This window comes from Eurosta solidaginis, chromosome 5 (genome assembly GCF_040869045.1).
Source record: "Eurosta solidaginis isolate ZX-2024a chromosome 5, ASM4086904v1, whole genome shotgun sequence".
Lineage (NCBI taxonomy): Eukaryota > Metazoa > Arthropoda > Insecta > Diptera > Tephritidae > Eurosta > Eurosta solidaginis.
Window position 1 is genome coordinate 1,061,893 of NC_090323.1, and position 13,039 is coordinate 1,074,931.

The window sequence follows — 13,039 nt, forward strand, 5'->3', positions numbered from 1 at the left end:
TTACTCAAATAGGATTCCCAGGAGTAGTGATAAGTATCAATGGGACTCGCATATTTATTTCACCTATTTTGGCTGCATCCGAACTGCGGCCAGCCTCGTCCAACTAAAGTCAAAAAGTTATTCAATGTAATTCGTTTAAACGTTCAGCCCGATTCTGCATTTCGACTTGGATTGGAATTTTTTCGATTTGGCAATTTTGGTATTCTGTGTTCCAATCTCTTTCGATCCAACTTCGAATCGTTCGATTTTTTTGTATTCTGCATTTCGATCGTAGTTCCGTTTTTCTAAGTTGCAAATTAGTTGACGGAAAAATATTTTCTTTTTATTTTTTTATTAATTTATAACAGAATTTTAACAAAAATGTAAGTAAAACTTGTTAAGAAACGTAGAATGCTTGATGATGATTGTTTTTTTTATATGTTTCCAGGTCAAAAACAACATGTCGATGTCGAAGTCCTTGGACGTATTTGCCCCGCAAAAGTATCTAACACATACTTGAAAGCATCCTTGTTAAGTCGAAAGTTTTTTTTGAACCGAAATAAGAAAATAAGTCATTAAACTTTACCACTTTTAAGTTCAATTTCTTACAATTCGTCACTCATCTCAAATGGATTACACAAATCTCGCAATATTTGCCTTTCCATTCTCGCCTGGCAATTTTCGTATGCGTTGCTTTCCAACCCCATAAATAATGCCGCGGCTATTGATTCCATTATATTAGACAGCTATAATTTGTGTCTGTTCGTTGGGTCCAATTATATGCCAAAGCAAGCTGCCGGCGTAGAGGGAGGTGAAGCGAAAACGTAAACAATCCTTGCGGAAAGAATAAATAAACCTTTATAAAGTATTTTAGGCCAGTGCAATGAAATTAGCATCCTTAAAATTCAGAAAATGTCAACTATATTCGTGCAGGAATCCGTTTTAACAAAACTTGGTGGCCACCGCAGGGAATTGACCAAAAGAACGGCAAAAACACACTTACAATTATGAAAGCTCTTCACTCAAAAAAATATAACACTGCGGCAATATATTCTATTGCTTTTTTTTGTACAAAATGGCGTGGATAATAAAATATAAACGTTTTTCAGTGTTTTTTACAAATTTTCTTTAATTTATTTTGTTCCAATGTTCACACATTCCGTACCAACAACTGATTTCGAAAAATCATTTGCTCTTCCTCTTCTCTTTACGATTCCATCGTAATGCAGAATACCAAACTTCGATTAAAGCGGAGCGTAGAACGGGAACGTAATCGAAATGCAGAATAGGGGTGGTTGTTTTTTCTAGAAATGTGTACAAAATTGTTGATTATTGTTTGATTAAAAAAGGTTTAACTACCGGCTTTAAATGTTTTGCTTTTTTTTGGTAACGTTTTATAAGCCCGTGCACCATCTAACTCTTATCAAAGGTGGTATCAAAAGACGGGTTTCCATCTCCGTTTTTAGGATTCGAGAGCGGAAATTAAAAATTTTATTTCTTTTGAAAGATATTTACAAAGACCCACAAAATGGCCCGAGAGGGTACGAAATATGAGGCCCGTTCCACAGTTTTTTTTGCACAGAACATGTTCCTGCGTTGGCGGCCTTGGGCCGCGATTCGTAAAAATAACTCTGGTTGGGTCCAACACCTTTCTGCATAGCTGTGTACAAAAAATCTGGCAAAATACAACAACCACATGAAATTAGATTTTATTAGAAATAAAATTTTTAATTTTTGTGGTAATTCTTTAAGACAGCATGACACTGCTAATACGTGTCCAAAAATATCGAGAGAGGTATTAAACGATGCGTCTTGGCATCAGTATTAATAATCCGAAGGCGGAAAATAAAAATTTTAACTCCTTCAAAAGATATTAAACAAAAACCGAAAAAAGACAACAACATTACAACAACCACATGAAAATCGCCAACTTCAACTACAAATATCTCCGGACAATAGATAAAATGTTTCTTTTCCGCTTTCGGATTATTGTTCTCGAGATTAATACGCGTCTCGATATTTTTGGACGCGTATTAGCAGTGCCATGCTGTCGCAAAGAATTACAATTTTTTTTTTCGGATTCTTAAATCGGAGGTCGAAACGTGTCTTTTGATATCAACTTTGAACATCTTTGTTAAAAATTAGGTGGTGAACCGTCTTCTAAAACGTAACATTTTTTCAAAACAACTGCAAAATTGCATGAGACAACTGCTAGTAAGCAGTTGTAAGATTTTGACGTCTTTGACAACTACACCAACACAAGGTTGTAAACGGCAATGCCACAAAAAGTTGTAAGACTAGACAACTCAACCGAAATTTTTTTTGACAGGTTGAGTTGTAATCTGTAATACCAAATTGCGAAATTTCAACTCAACCAGAGTTGAGTTGTAAACGGTAATAGGGGCAATAACCATAAAATCATAACTAGATAAAACAGCTGATCGACCTACCTTATGGAAATCAATGTAATTGATTAATGGTGCCATACCATAACGCTAACGCCATAACCATACAATAGTCAACCAATTGGTTTTTGGTTTTTCGCCATATCCATTACCTAAATATATTTGAGTTGGTGAATTTATTAACTTTTTGTTTATTTTATTTATTGTTTTGGATACGTTTTGACTAAGAGACTTATTTTTTGTGGAATATGTTTGTAATTTTTTATGTTTTCTTCATTTTTATGAAATTTTCACGATTTTTAGGTTAAGGCACCATTAATCGATCACATTGAGAGGGTTATGGATATGTGTATGGTTACGACTATGGGGTTAGGGTTAAGGAGGTTTAATTTGGCTTTTACAAAAACAAAATATATGGAACTTTTATTTATGTTTGTATATATGTCACCATGCTGCTACCTTGTATGGTTCCGCCATGGCTTTCGGTTTTCGGTAAGCAATTGATCCATTCACCACATCCATCTCACCTTCACCGTGTTATCCCGGGCATTCTGAAAGCCAAATTAAACTTCCTTAGCCCGAACGGCATAGTCGTAACCATACCCATATCCATAACCATCTCCATTGTGATCGATTAATGGTGCCTTAACCTAAAAATCGGGGAAATTTCATAAAAATGAAGAAAACGCAAAAAATTACAAGCATATTCCACAAAAAATAAGTCTCTTAGTCAAAACGTATACAAAACAATGAATAAAATCTACACAAAGTTATTAAATTCACCAACTCATATATTTTTAGGTTATGGATATGGCGAAAAACCAAAAACCAATTGGTTGCCTATGTATGGTTATGGCGTTAGCGTTATGGTATGGCACCATTACTCGGTTACGTTGATTTCCATAAGGTAGGTTCGATCAGCTGTTTTATCTGGTTACGGTTTTACGGTTATAAGCCACCATTAATTACACCTTTAGCATCCAAAAAATTATATGACAGCACTCACGTTTCATGTTCAGAGCCATGGGGAACGTTCCGCCATGTTGGCAGCAATGTTGAAAGCGAATGTCATGTAATGACAAAATCATGGCGGAACCATACAAGGTGGCAGCATAGTAGCGTGCATAAATAAAAATTCCATGTATTTTGTTTTTGTAAAAAGATGGACTAATATCAAAATCGTATTGCGCGGGAAGTTGAAGTGTCAAATCATATTAAAAAAGTATGAAACAGCTAATTTCTGGCGGTCTCCTGCAGCTGGTTCCTCCATGGACAAAATGAAGCAGACATATTTCTCTCTTTCTTTTGTCAATTGTCGAGAAGTGCGGTCATGGCGTAAGTTTTATTTAAAGTTTTTAATCCGCAGTTTTCTTTATAATCCTAAGTGAATTGAATGAATTGTTATAAAAATTAGTTACATATTTCTATGAGTTGTTCAGTAGATCTATAATTTATGCAATCTTAAAAACCAACTTCTTAGTTTATCAATATCCTGATGGAGTTTGGAAATGATTGCTACAGTAAAGTTTACAAGATTTTTGGCATAATTCTATAACTTCCGGTATAGAATTTCAGCTTAAATATTGAACATTTGAAAGGACTATTAAAATTATTTGCTTCAGTGAAAATTTATTGGTGTATGCATTTTTATTTCCAGATCGAAGGTATCTCGAGATACTCTTTATGAGTCTGTTAATGCAGTTTTGGAATTCTCTCAAAAAAAGAAGCGTGGCTTCTTGGAGACTGTTGAATTGCAGATCGGTCTTAAAAACTACGATCCTCAAAAGGATAAGCGTTTCTCCGGCACCGTAAAGTACGTGGTGAGCAACTGAGTCGAGCTGCTATGTGTGGTACATATATCATGCGAGACTTGGGTAATCAATTAGAGGTTCCTGTAAACTTACACTAGACGGACCTTCACTCAGGGTCTTTAAAGTCAATTGAGTAGGTCTTTTAATGACCGTTTTATAGTTTTTAATTTATAAAATACTGGTTTCGTGTAAGTTTAACTACGCGCTTCTTTCTGAGTCATTTCTTTTTCAATGATGTTTCAATATTGCATGTATTACCTGAAAACCATGAGCCTTTGGTTCTATGTTGATTAAAATTACTGATATTTGTGATGACAAAAATATGTTTATATAATTTGTACTTGCGGTAGTAATATTTTATTTTTTTTTTTTCGTAGGTTGAAGCATATACCACGCCCAAAAATGAAGGTTTGCATCCTTGGTGATCAACAGCATTGCGATGAAGCCACAGCCAATGGTGTTGAATGCATGGATGCCGAAGCTCTTAAAAAGTTGAACAAGAACAAAAAGCTGGTAAAGAAACTAGCCAAGTCATACGACGCCTTCTTGGCTTCTGAATCGTTGATCAAACAGATACCCCGTTTATTGGGACCTGGTTTGAACAAGGCCGGAAAATTCCCTGGTCTTTTGTCGCATACAGAATCGATGATGGCCAAAATTGAAGAAGTTAAGTCAACCATAAAGTTCCAAATGAAAAAGGTATTGTGCCTATCAGTTGCTGTAGGTCATGTGGGCATGAAGCCAGACGAATTGGTTCAAAATATTCACTTGTCAATCAACTTCTTGGTGTCGCTATTGAAGAAAAACTGGCAAAATGTCCGCTCTCTGCATATCAAGTCGACAATGGGGCCACCACAACGTCTATACTAAGCACTAATTTGTACTAAACCGATTTATTGTCCAAATAAACTTATGTACATATATATAAAAAAATGAGAATTGATTCATTGCTGCGGATAATTTTCTAGGCAATTACGAACAAGTTCGCTCCATAATTCGTATATCTGTGTACCATTAACGACTTGGGGATAGTAAAAATAATTTTATTAAATTAGGCAGAGTTAATAAATTCCTATATTAAAGTTGTCTATTATTAACAAAAATCGTTGTGTTAATACATAGATATTTTAAAGTTGAAAGCTCTAGACTATCAATTTTTGATTAAAATTTGATCATGATAAAAACATTCAAGTGTTTGGATTCTTAGTTTTGGGACCTAGGAGGCTTCCTCTACAATTATATAGTTTTCGACCCTAAGTAAGCATGTAAAGTTTTGTATTTGAAACAAAAAAAAAAAAACAGGACTAAAAAATGTCTGACGTTGAAAAGATTGTTTTGCATTGTTTTATTATTTTTATTTTCTTATTAAATCAACAACTAGCAGCAATTCGAATAGTACTCTACTCAGATTTCGTCTGAAAAGTGATTCAGTTAAAAACAAATACATTATAGGTAAAGTCTACATTTCTGTAGAATATATGGCTTGTCCAAGCAACTTGCGTGTTTCGGATGCACCGTCTGCTTTCCAAGAATGGGGTTTTCCATGAAGTTCATTCAAAACTGGTTTGAAGCGACTGCTCATTGTATATTTAGTGTTATCTGAATGTGGCCCTTTAGACCATTGTTCGTTAAATGTTTTTTCGTTCCTTTCTATTACGTTGTGTAAAACGCAACAAGCAAGAACAACTTTTTCCATCGTTCTTAGATCAATATCACCATTACATTTTAGTATTCTCCATCGTGCAAAAAGTCGTTGCAAAGCCCGGTCTCTAAATATGAATAGATGGTCAACGGCTTCATTAAAGTCGTATTCGTGCGGCTCAACGGGATCATGATATTTGTGCATAAGCGACTTTCGTAATGGATAATATGTGTCTGGTGTTACAATAAAACGCGAAACTGGTTGATTCTTAATTAATTTTGGGGAAAGCTGCAAGTATATAATGAAAACAAACCAGACTATTAGTGACTACTGTAAACCTGACTTTATATTCTTAGCTTAATTCACATAGGCCCTAACCGACAGATTTTTTTAAACTAGGTTTTTTTTTTTAATTTTGGTATATGACCCGCAGTTAAAATTAAAGTGTTAGGAAGACTAACATCGGAAGTATTCCATATCTGCTTCAAGGGAATGTAAAAAAAAGTTTATCGATTCTCCTATAAAATTTTAAATCTGTTGATTAGACCCTTTGTGAATTAAGCTAAGGACTTATGCGACAACACACATCCACGTCCATATTCTTATATGCTTACGTTTGTAATTTCGTTTGTTTCTTCCAAAAATAGTGACGGCTGGTTTGTGTCCAATTTTACTTTACGGAATCTGCAACAAAAATTTTTTAAGTTGTAAATCATTATCATGTTCATACATACAAAATTACTTACATCATATTATTATCAACCAGCACCTGCAATATGATTGTGGAATTTTCGGATTCGATAGAATTGCTATTGACTTGTTGCTTAGCCGGCACTTCACATACTCCGAGTACCCCAATGGCTACGGGTGGCATTTTAGACGCACTGTAAAAGGCTTCCCCAATCTCATCTAACTCCTCCTCACTAGTTGGCATATATAAATATTGATCACCAAATGTTTTTATAATTGATTCGGCAACGCTTTTCATAATTCTGCATATTGTTGTACGCAATGTAATTTTAAATATACGAGCGATTTCCAAATATTTTATTCCAGTAGCAAAGGCATACAGTCCCAACGCAACTTGCCTTTCATATGGAGGTTCCTTGCCCATCAATGAATTTTTCCCTAAAAACTGCCCATTTTCTTTCAACTGGCCGCAAAGCCAATCAAAAGTCGATTTTTGCATATGAAATTTTGCTAACCAATCATCGCTTTCGAGTTTCAATAAATCTTTGTAGAAACGGGTAATAGGAGTACATACGTCCGATGAATGATTGATTCGTAGATCATTTTTTGATGGCATGCCATTTAGATTAAGAATTGGAATTAATTCCAGAAAAGTGGTTTCCAACTCCAATAGCTGTTGCATGAAGACTGAGCGTAGAAATGACTGGCGCCGTAGGTATCTTTGTTGCCATCGTTTACGATTAAGCAGTATAGAGCGTTTAAAACTTATTAAATGATTTCCATACATTTCCAAAAGCTTTCGTCTATCTTTTAAATTTTTTTCATGAGCAAATTTATTTGCCAGAGCACGAAATTGGGATGGATACTTTGTTATATGGAGGCGTTGAGTGTCTCCTAATTCATTCGAGTTGTGGGAAGCGTCGCTCTCTATGTTTTCTTCTATTAAAAATAAAATATCAGTTTTTTTAAATGCAGTGAAATCCGGCGACAAATTTACCTTCAACGTCCATTATTAAATCAGAAATTGCATTTAATTGATATCAAATAAATAACATAAACAATAATTCCAGTTTTTTGACAGTTATTTGTCATCTGTTGTGTCAAAATTGTTTAAAAAATAATAATAAATTTAAGGGCCAATTAATGGCAGCATAACTCATGGAAATCAATGTATTCGATTAATGGTACCATACCATAACGCTAAGCCATAACCATTGTGAATCAAACTAAGTGTGATATCTTCTGCATAGACGTCAAAATTCCAAAGTGATTGGATCACCTGATTGACTATCGCTGTCTCATTCTGTATCTCTTTCTATCTCACGCTGAAGATAGAAGGCCCTTTGCGCCGTCATATAGAACATCCTGTCAAAACGTAGCCATATTGAACAACCTGTCAGGCAGTTGACAGTTAAGATGCCACATTTAGTTTGATTCACAAAGGCCATAACCATTACGACAAACGGCGCCAATGTCTACAGCTTAATGCGGCAGTTACCCACCGACGTGTGCCGTACGTACGGACGTTTGTCGTACGAAGCACGTTTGACCGAACTCTCAAGCCCGTAGGAATCAATGTGTGCGCCTGTGTACATGTACATAACATATTTGTGTGTGTATTGTTTACAAATAAGCACTGTTGCCATTGACCATTTTGCATGTATGCTTATGGAAACATCAACTTTTTCCAGTTTAATTTTTGATATCGTAAAAGGCCGGAATAAATATCAAATAAGTATAAATAGATTACATATTAATAATCTGCACTTTTACATAATTATTTCGAATTATTTTCACAATTTTTCAAAATTTAATTAGGCGTTTTTGCATAAAATTGCAAACGGTCAAAAATTAGCCCACAAAAGTTTACTAGGCAACTTTGTCTAGTGAGAGAGCGATCAGCTGACACGTTCTTACGGAAAAAATCAAAATTGGTTTGATTTCTACGTTCCGGGCTACATTCGTACGGGCGTTGCACGTCGGTGAGTTTTCGTTTACATTGCACACTCATAAGATAGGTCGTGTCAGCTGACACGTTTTTGGTACGTACGTTCGTGAGTAACTGCCGCATAAAGTTCTTTGTGCATTTGTCATTCTTAGCTGCTATATTGAAATTTTTGCAAGATTGATATGGTGAATGCATGGTTCAACTATACATGGTTGGCTCATCTGTATAGCAACAAAATATGTCTGTTCAAATTGTCAAAATCTGTGTATTGGTGTTGATGCGAATGGTATGGAATGGAAACATAAAACTTAGCAGTTTTTGTATGTGTAAGTAAATGTTGGCAATGTGTTGGTTTCAATTTGAGTTTGCCATCTCCTTTTGACAATCCCTTCGACCATGCAATGACATAAATAAAATCAGCTGATGAGATGAGCCAACCTGTATAATTGAACCAATGTGGTGAATGCAAGAGGAATGTAGAAATGTGGTGACTTCCCATTTCCTTTATCGTCATTATTTCGTAAGAAAATCAAAAGTGAAAAACTATTTTGGCAGAGTTCGATCGGAAAATTTTTCAGGCCAATAAATAAATTTCCAGTCGTAGATAATAAATAAGTATGTACAAAGTTTTTAAAATACAATCTCCAAATAAAACTTGGTTGAGTTATTGAAACAAAATTTGCGTTGTTTATGTAGCATAGCCGTGAATGAAACACAGTGAATTGATATAAAAATGATAATAATACATATTTCTAACTAAAACACATTTGTATATATTTTAAGTGCGTATTTGATAATCTCAAAAGAAAACCTGTGCAATATTTTGTGAGAAAACTGTAAGGCGAGAGAAGTGTAATAAGAAATAGAAAAATTGATTTTCCAAGTGATATGCACTAAGTAAAACGATTGAAGCATCGTATTTGAAGACCGTATGCAGGTCGAAGAAAACCTTTAGCTAAGCTGATTAAACCAATACGGCCAGGTCAATACTACACGATCCCACTTACGTATGCAAGTATGTAAATTATACATACATATAGATCATACATTAATGTGCGCCTTTATCATGTTATAATATAATTCCACTGTTAACAAAAATAAGAAGAAAAAAAAAAATCACATAACATCAAGTGCAGCAGCACAACCACTGCCACCACTTAATTTATACTCTTGAAGAAAATCGAACTTTGGGTGCAATGAACATTGTCGGGGATTATGAGTACAGTTCAAAGGATATGCTAGGACACGGTGCTTTTGCAGTGGTATATAAGGGACGTCATCGCAAAGTAAGTAAAATTTATAAAACAGCACCAGCTTTATTTTAGGCGGATGTTTCCATAATAATATATGAACACATCCAGGGAGAAAAAAGCCAACTATAAGTTGATTCCTTACAATTACAAACTTACGTGTATTATTTTGTTTATTTCCTTTGAAAATAGCTTATCTGAATGGCAATGCCCGACCCCCAGGAGGTTAGGGGGTTAGAATATACCCGCGGTAGGTATGTCTGTCGTAAGAGGCTACTAAAATACCAGATTTAAGGGGTTGTGTAGCGCAACCTTTTTAGGTTGCCAGCGCAATATATAGCTTCTCCAAACCCAATTGTCAACCTCACCTTCAAGCGGCGAATCCCGTTTCACTAACAGACGAGGCTCTGACGACCCCAAGCTCCTAATGGAACATGGTGGGGTGAAGGGAGGGATGACCTGAAGGTTTAATTTGGCCATATAAATCGTTCCCGAGATGGTCGGGCTAGCACCTTAATGGAGCTGTGTTTCCGGAGCGTACCGGATCTGTATCCGGCAAAGGACCATCACATCGATAACACTCCCCAAAGCCTTCGCGGAGTAACCGCATCGCCACATGAACAGCAACAGCAATGACCGAAAAAAGGCGAATCCAAAATCGATAGTCAAATATTTTGCGTCTAGTATTTTTGGGTGGACAACCTTTCTCCATTGGCGGCCTCTGTCGCGCTTATGAAAAATTACCCTGGCTGGGTCCAACACCAGTTCGGAGACCAATTCTTTTTGGAGACTCAACAAAATCATCAAAATTACCACATTAATTTTTTCAATTTCCTTCACAAATATCTTTTGATAGACGTCAAATTTGTAGTTTCCGATTTCGTATTTGCGATCCTGGGTCCAAAAAGCGTCTAAATTGAAAAACTGGCATGAAAACGCATTTCTTTTGCACGTTAGCTCTATGAGACCAAATTGGTAAACAGAAACCCGTGACTGTGATCATTTGGGGACAGGCAGCAGGTAACTAATGTGGTGTGTGCCACATATACGCCGTTTCCGGCAACACGGCCGGTGCCAGCCTCCACAATCCAGATAGCAGCAACACCTGTTATGTCTCCGTGCACTGAAATGACATCCCTAGGTTGGAAAAATCCCAGTCGCTCCAATACATAGAAACGGCTGTCGTTAGAAGCACAGAAAATTTGTGGATTTAATTAAGAACCCCAATCACTGCACGTTACTGCAAGGCTTTGGAAGGCCCACTCTTCTTATCTGTGTGGACGTCAGTCATCGGTGTAGTTCTGGAACGTAACATCTTAACAAGGGGTGCAACAGTGTAGTACCTTGTCCTTGCTCTTGTTTTACGTGTTTATATCGATGCTCCCTTCATCACCTGAAGGCGTTACCATTGTATCCTATGCCGATGACTGCACGATAATGGCAATAGGTCCCGGCCCGTCTATTATTATTTATTTATTATTACGGCGTTTTAAGCCTAAAACTTAGATTATTACAAATTGTTAAATACATTTTAATAACAATAGGATTCTAGCGTTTGGGGTGTCGGAATGCATGAGATTCCGATCAGCACGGGAACTGGTGGTCCCAACGGGCGAGTTGGTAGGTTGGAAGGACGTGTTCTCAATCCTGCCCTACTCCAAGACATATGATTACCCAGTTTTATTATCTATTGATGAGCTATGCAATAAAATGAACGACTACCTCGCCAGTTTCTTCGCGAAACCTGACATTGTCACCAACCAAACCCACGGCAACCTTATTTAGGTTAGAGTGACCATCGGTGCGAGCACCAGTGCACTTAGATAAAGGTCCCCTTGTAATACCACGTGGATCTCAAACCAACAGGTCGATTCAGCAAAAGTCAGGAATTTCTTAGGTTCGAACTTAGCCAAATCACAAAGATCGCCAAAGAAGGGAGATCCCAGACCTTATTTACAACGTGGAAAAAACCAATGTCGACCATTTTGGACATCTACGTCGATGGCATTAGGCTACCGACTGTCTTACCTTAGAAGTCACCTCCGCAGGCATTATGAGGAAATACTCAGCCGTGCGGAGAAGAAAAGCATAAAGAGGTCCTCAGCGATATCCATTCCGTTAGAGGATATTAATGACAATTACTGAGTCGGTGGATGGGGCGAAGCACTGTTACAACAATACCAACAACTGCACGGTTTCGGAAGAAGCTGTCCTGGTCGTCGTGGGAACCACTCTCTATCTTAGACTTTGCTCGTAGAACGCCCTATTCCAAAATATTTATCAAAACCACGCTATCTCTTGAGTTCCGTTTATTTATTCCCTATCTAATAATGCCGCCACCGTGGTGTGATGGTAGCGTTCTCCACTTAGCACGCCGTATGCCCTGGGTTCACACCCCGGGTAAAACAACATCAAAATTTTAAAAATAAGGTTTTTCAATTAGAAGAAAATATTCTATGCGGGGTCGACCCTCGGCAGTGTTTGGCAAGCGCTCCGGGTGTATTTCTGCCATGGAAAGCTCTCTGTGAAAGCTCATCTGCCTTGCAGATGCCGTTCGGAGTCTTCATAAAACATGTAGGTCCCGTCCGGCCAATGTGTAGGGAAAATCAAGAGGAGCACGACGCAAATTCGAAGATAAGCTCGGCCTTAGATCTCTTCGGAGATTATCGCGCCTTGCATTTTTTTTTATCTAATAATGCCCACTGAAAATCAACCTTTCTTGAACATTTAGTTTTCACAACCTAACAGTACTTTATCTAAAAATATTAACTTAATATTCCTTTTTTCAGAAACATTTCCCAGTTGCCATAAAATGCATAACGAAAAAAGGATTGATAAAAACACAAAATTTGCTAGGAAAAGAGATAAAAATTTTAAAGGAGCTGACCGAACTACATCATGAAAATGTCGTAGCATTGTTAGATTGTAAAGAGTCCCAAGAGTGCGTGAATTTAGTTATGGAGGTAAGTAGTGCTTTGATATTAAAACTGGATTGCGTATAGATTTGCTTGAGAATTGAGTAATAGTTTGTTATTTAACCCTTGAAACATACGCAAATACCCTAGGTGTAGTCTTGCAATCGATGAGCTGCCCCGAGTGACACTCGCGTAAAACAACACATCATTACCTTGAAAACTCTCTCACACCATTGTCTCCACTAGCAATGTCTTCTATGGCATGCAAGCACAATTACCTACGATTACAAACGAAACAAAATTATTTTGATAAGTTCCTTCGGCTGCCTCTCCGAACTCTTCCATTCGCATGCCAAGATCTAGCCATATTTGCGAATAGCTCATACAATTTCTAATTAG

General features: G+C 36.9%; 3 protein-coding genes across 8 annotated transcripts in view; 2 read left to right on the plus strand and 1 right to left on the minus strand.

The window, feature by feature from the left end:
* Positions 1 to 3,561: 3,561 nt before the first annotated feature.
* On the plus strand, positions 3,562 to 5,128 carry RpL10Ab (ribosomal protein L10Ab). Its single transcript, XM_067792289.1, has 3 exons — positions 3,562 to 3,719; positions 4,042 to 4,197; positions 4,573 to 5,128. The coding sequence occupies exons 1-3, from the start codon at positions 3,715 to 3,717 to the stop codon at positions 5,063 to 5,065; spliced, it is 654 nt and encodes a 217-aa protein (XP_067648390.1). The 5' UTR covers positions 3,562 to 3,714; the 3' UTR covers positions 5,066 to 5,128.
* A 383-nt stretch (positions 5,129 to 5,511) lies between these two features.
* LOC137254543 (uncharacterized) lies at positions 5,512 to 7,615 on the minus strand. The gene is made up of 4 exons (XM_067792288.1): positions 7,525 to 7,615; positions 6,584 to 7,466; positions 6,452 to 6,521; positions 5,512 to 6,125 (listed from the first exon to the last, which is right to left on the minus strand). The coding sequence occupies exons 1-4, from the start codon at positions 7,535 to 7,537 to the stop codon at positions 5,655 to 5,657; spliced, it is 1,437 nt and encodes a 478-aa protein (XP_067648389.1). The 5' UTR covers positions 7,538 to 7,615; the 3' UTR covers positions 5,512 to 5,654.
* A 1,362-nt stretch (positions 7,616 to 8,977) lies between these two features.
* Positions 8,978 to 13,039, plus strand: part of Atg1 (serine/threonine-protein kinase unc-51-like protein Atg1) — a 63,756-nt gene continuing 59,694 nt past the window's right edge. For 3 of the 6 annotated variants that reach the window (XM_067786762.1, XM_067786767.1, XM_067786768.1), the window contains exons 1-2: positions 8,984 to 9,761; positions 12,515 to 12,688. In XM_067786762.1, coding sequence (XP_067642863.1) covers positions 9,672 to 9,761; positions 12,515 to 12,688 — 264 coding nt within the window. In that variant the 5' untranslated portion in view covers positions 8,984 to 9,671. Of the gene's footprint in view, positions 9,762 to 12,514; positions 12,689 to 13,039 lie in introns of all 6 variants that reach the window. The other 3 variants (XM_067786763.1, XM_067786765.1, XM_067786766.1) reach the window with 3 other exon arrangements.

What these genes read in the sequence shown, in the direction of transcription:
- RpL10Ab (XM_067792289.1), top strand. An exon ending in CGTTTCTCCGGCACCGTAAA is followed by an intron (nt 4,198 to 4,572) that starts GTACGTGGTGAG and finishes TTTTTTTCGTAG; the next exon opens with GTTGAAGCATATACCACGCC.
- LOC137254543 (XM_067792288.1), bottom strand. An exon ending in CTGGTTGATAATAATATGAT is followed by an intron (nt 6,522 to 6,583) that starts GTAAGTAATTTT and finishes TTTTTGTTGCAG; the next exon opens with ATTCCGTAAAGTAAAATTGG. An exon ending in AAACAAACGAAATTACAAAC is followed by an intron (nt 6,126 to 6,451) that starts GTAAGCATATAA and finishes ATATACTTGCAG; the next exon opens with CTTTCCCCAAAATTAATTAA.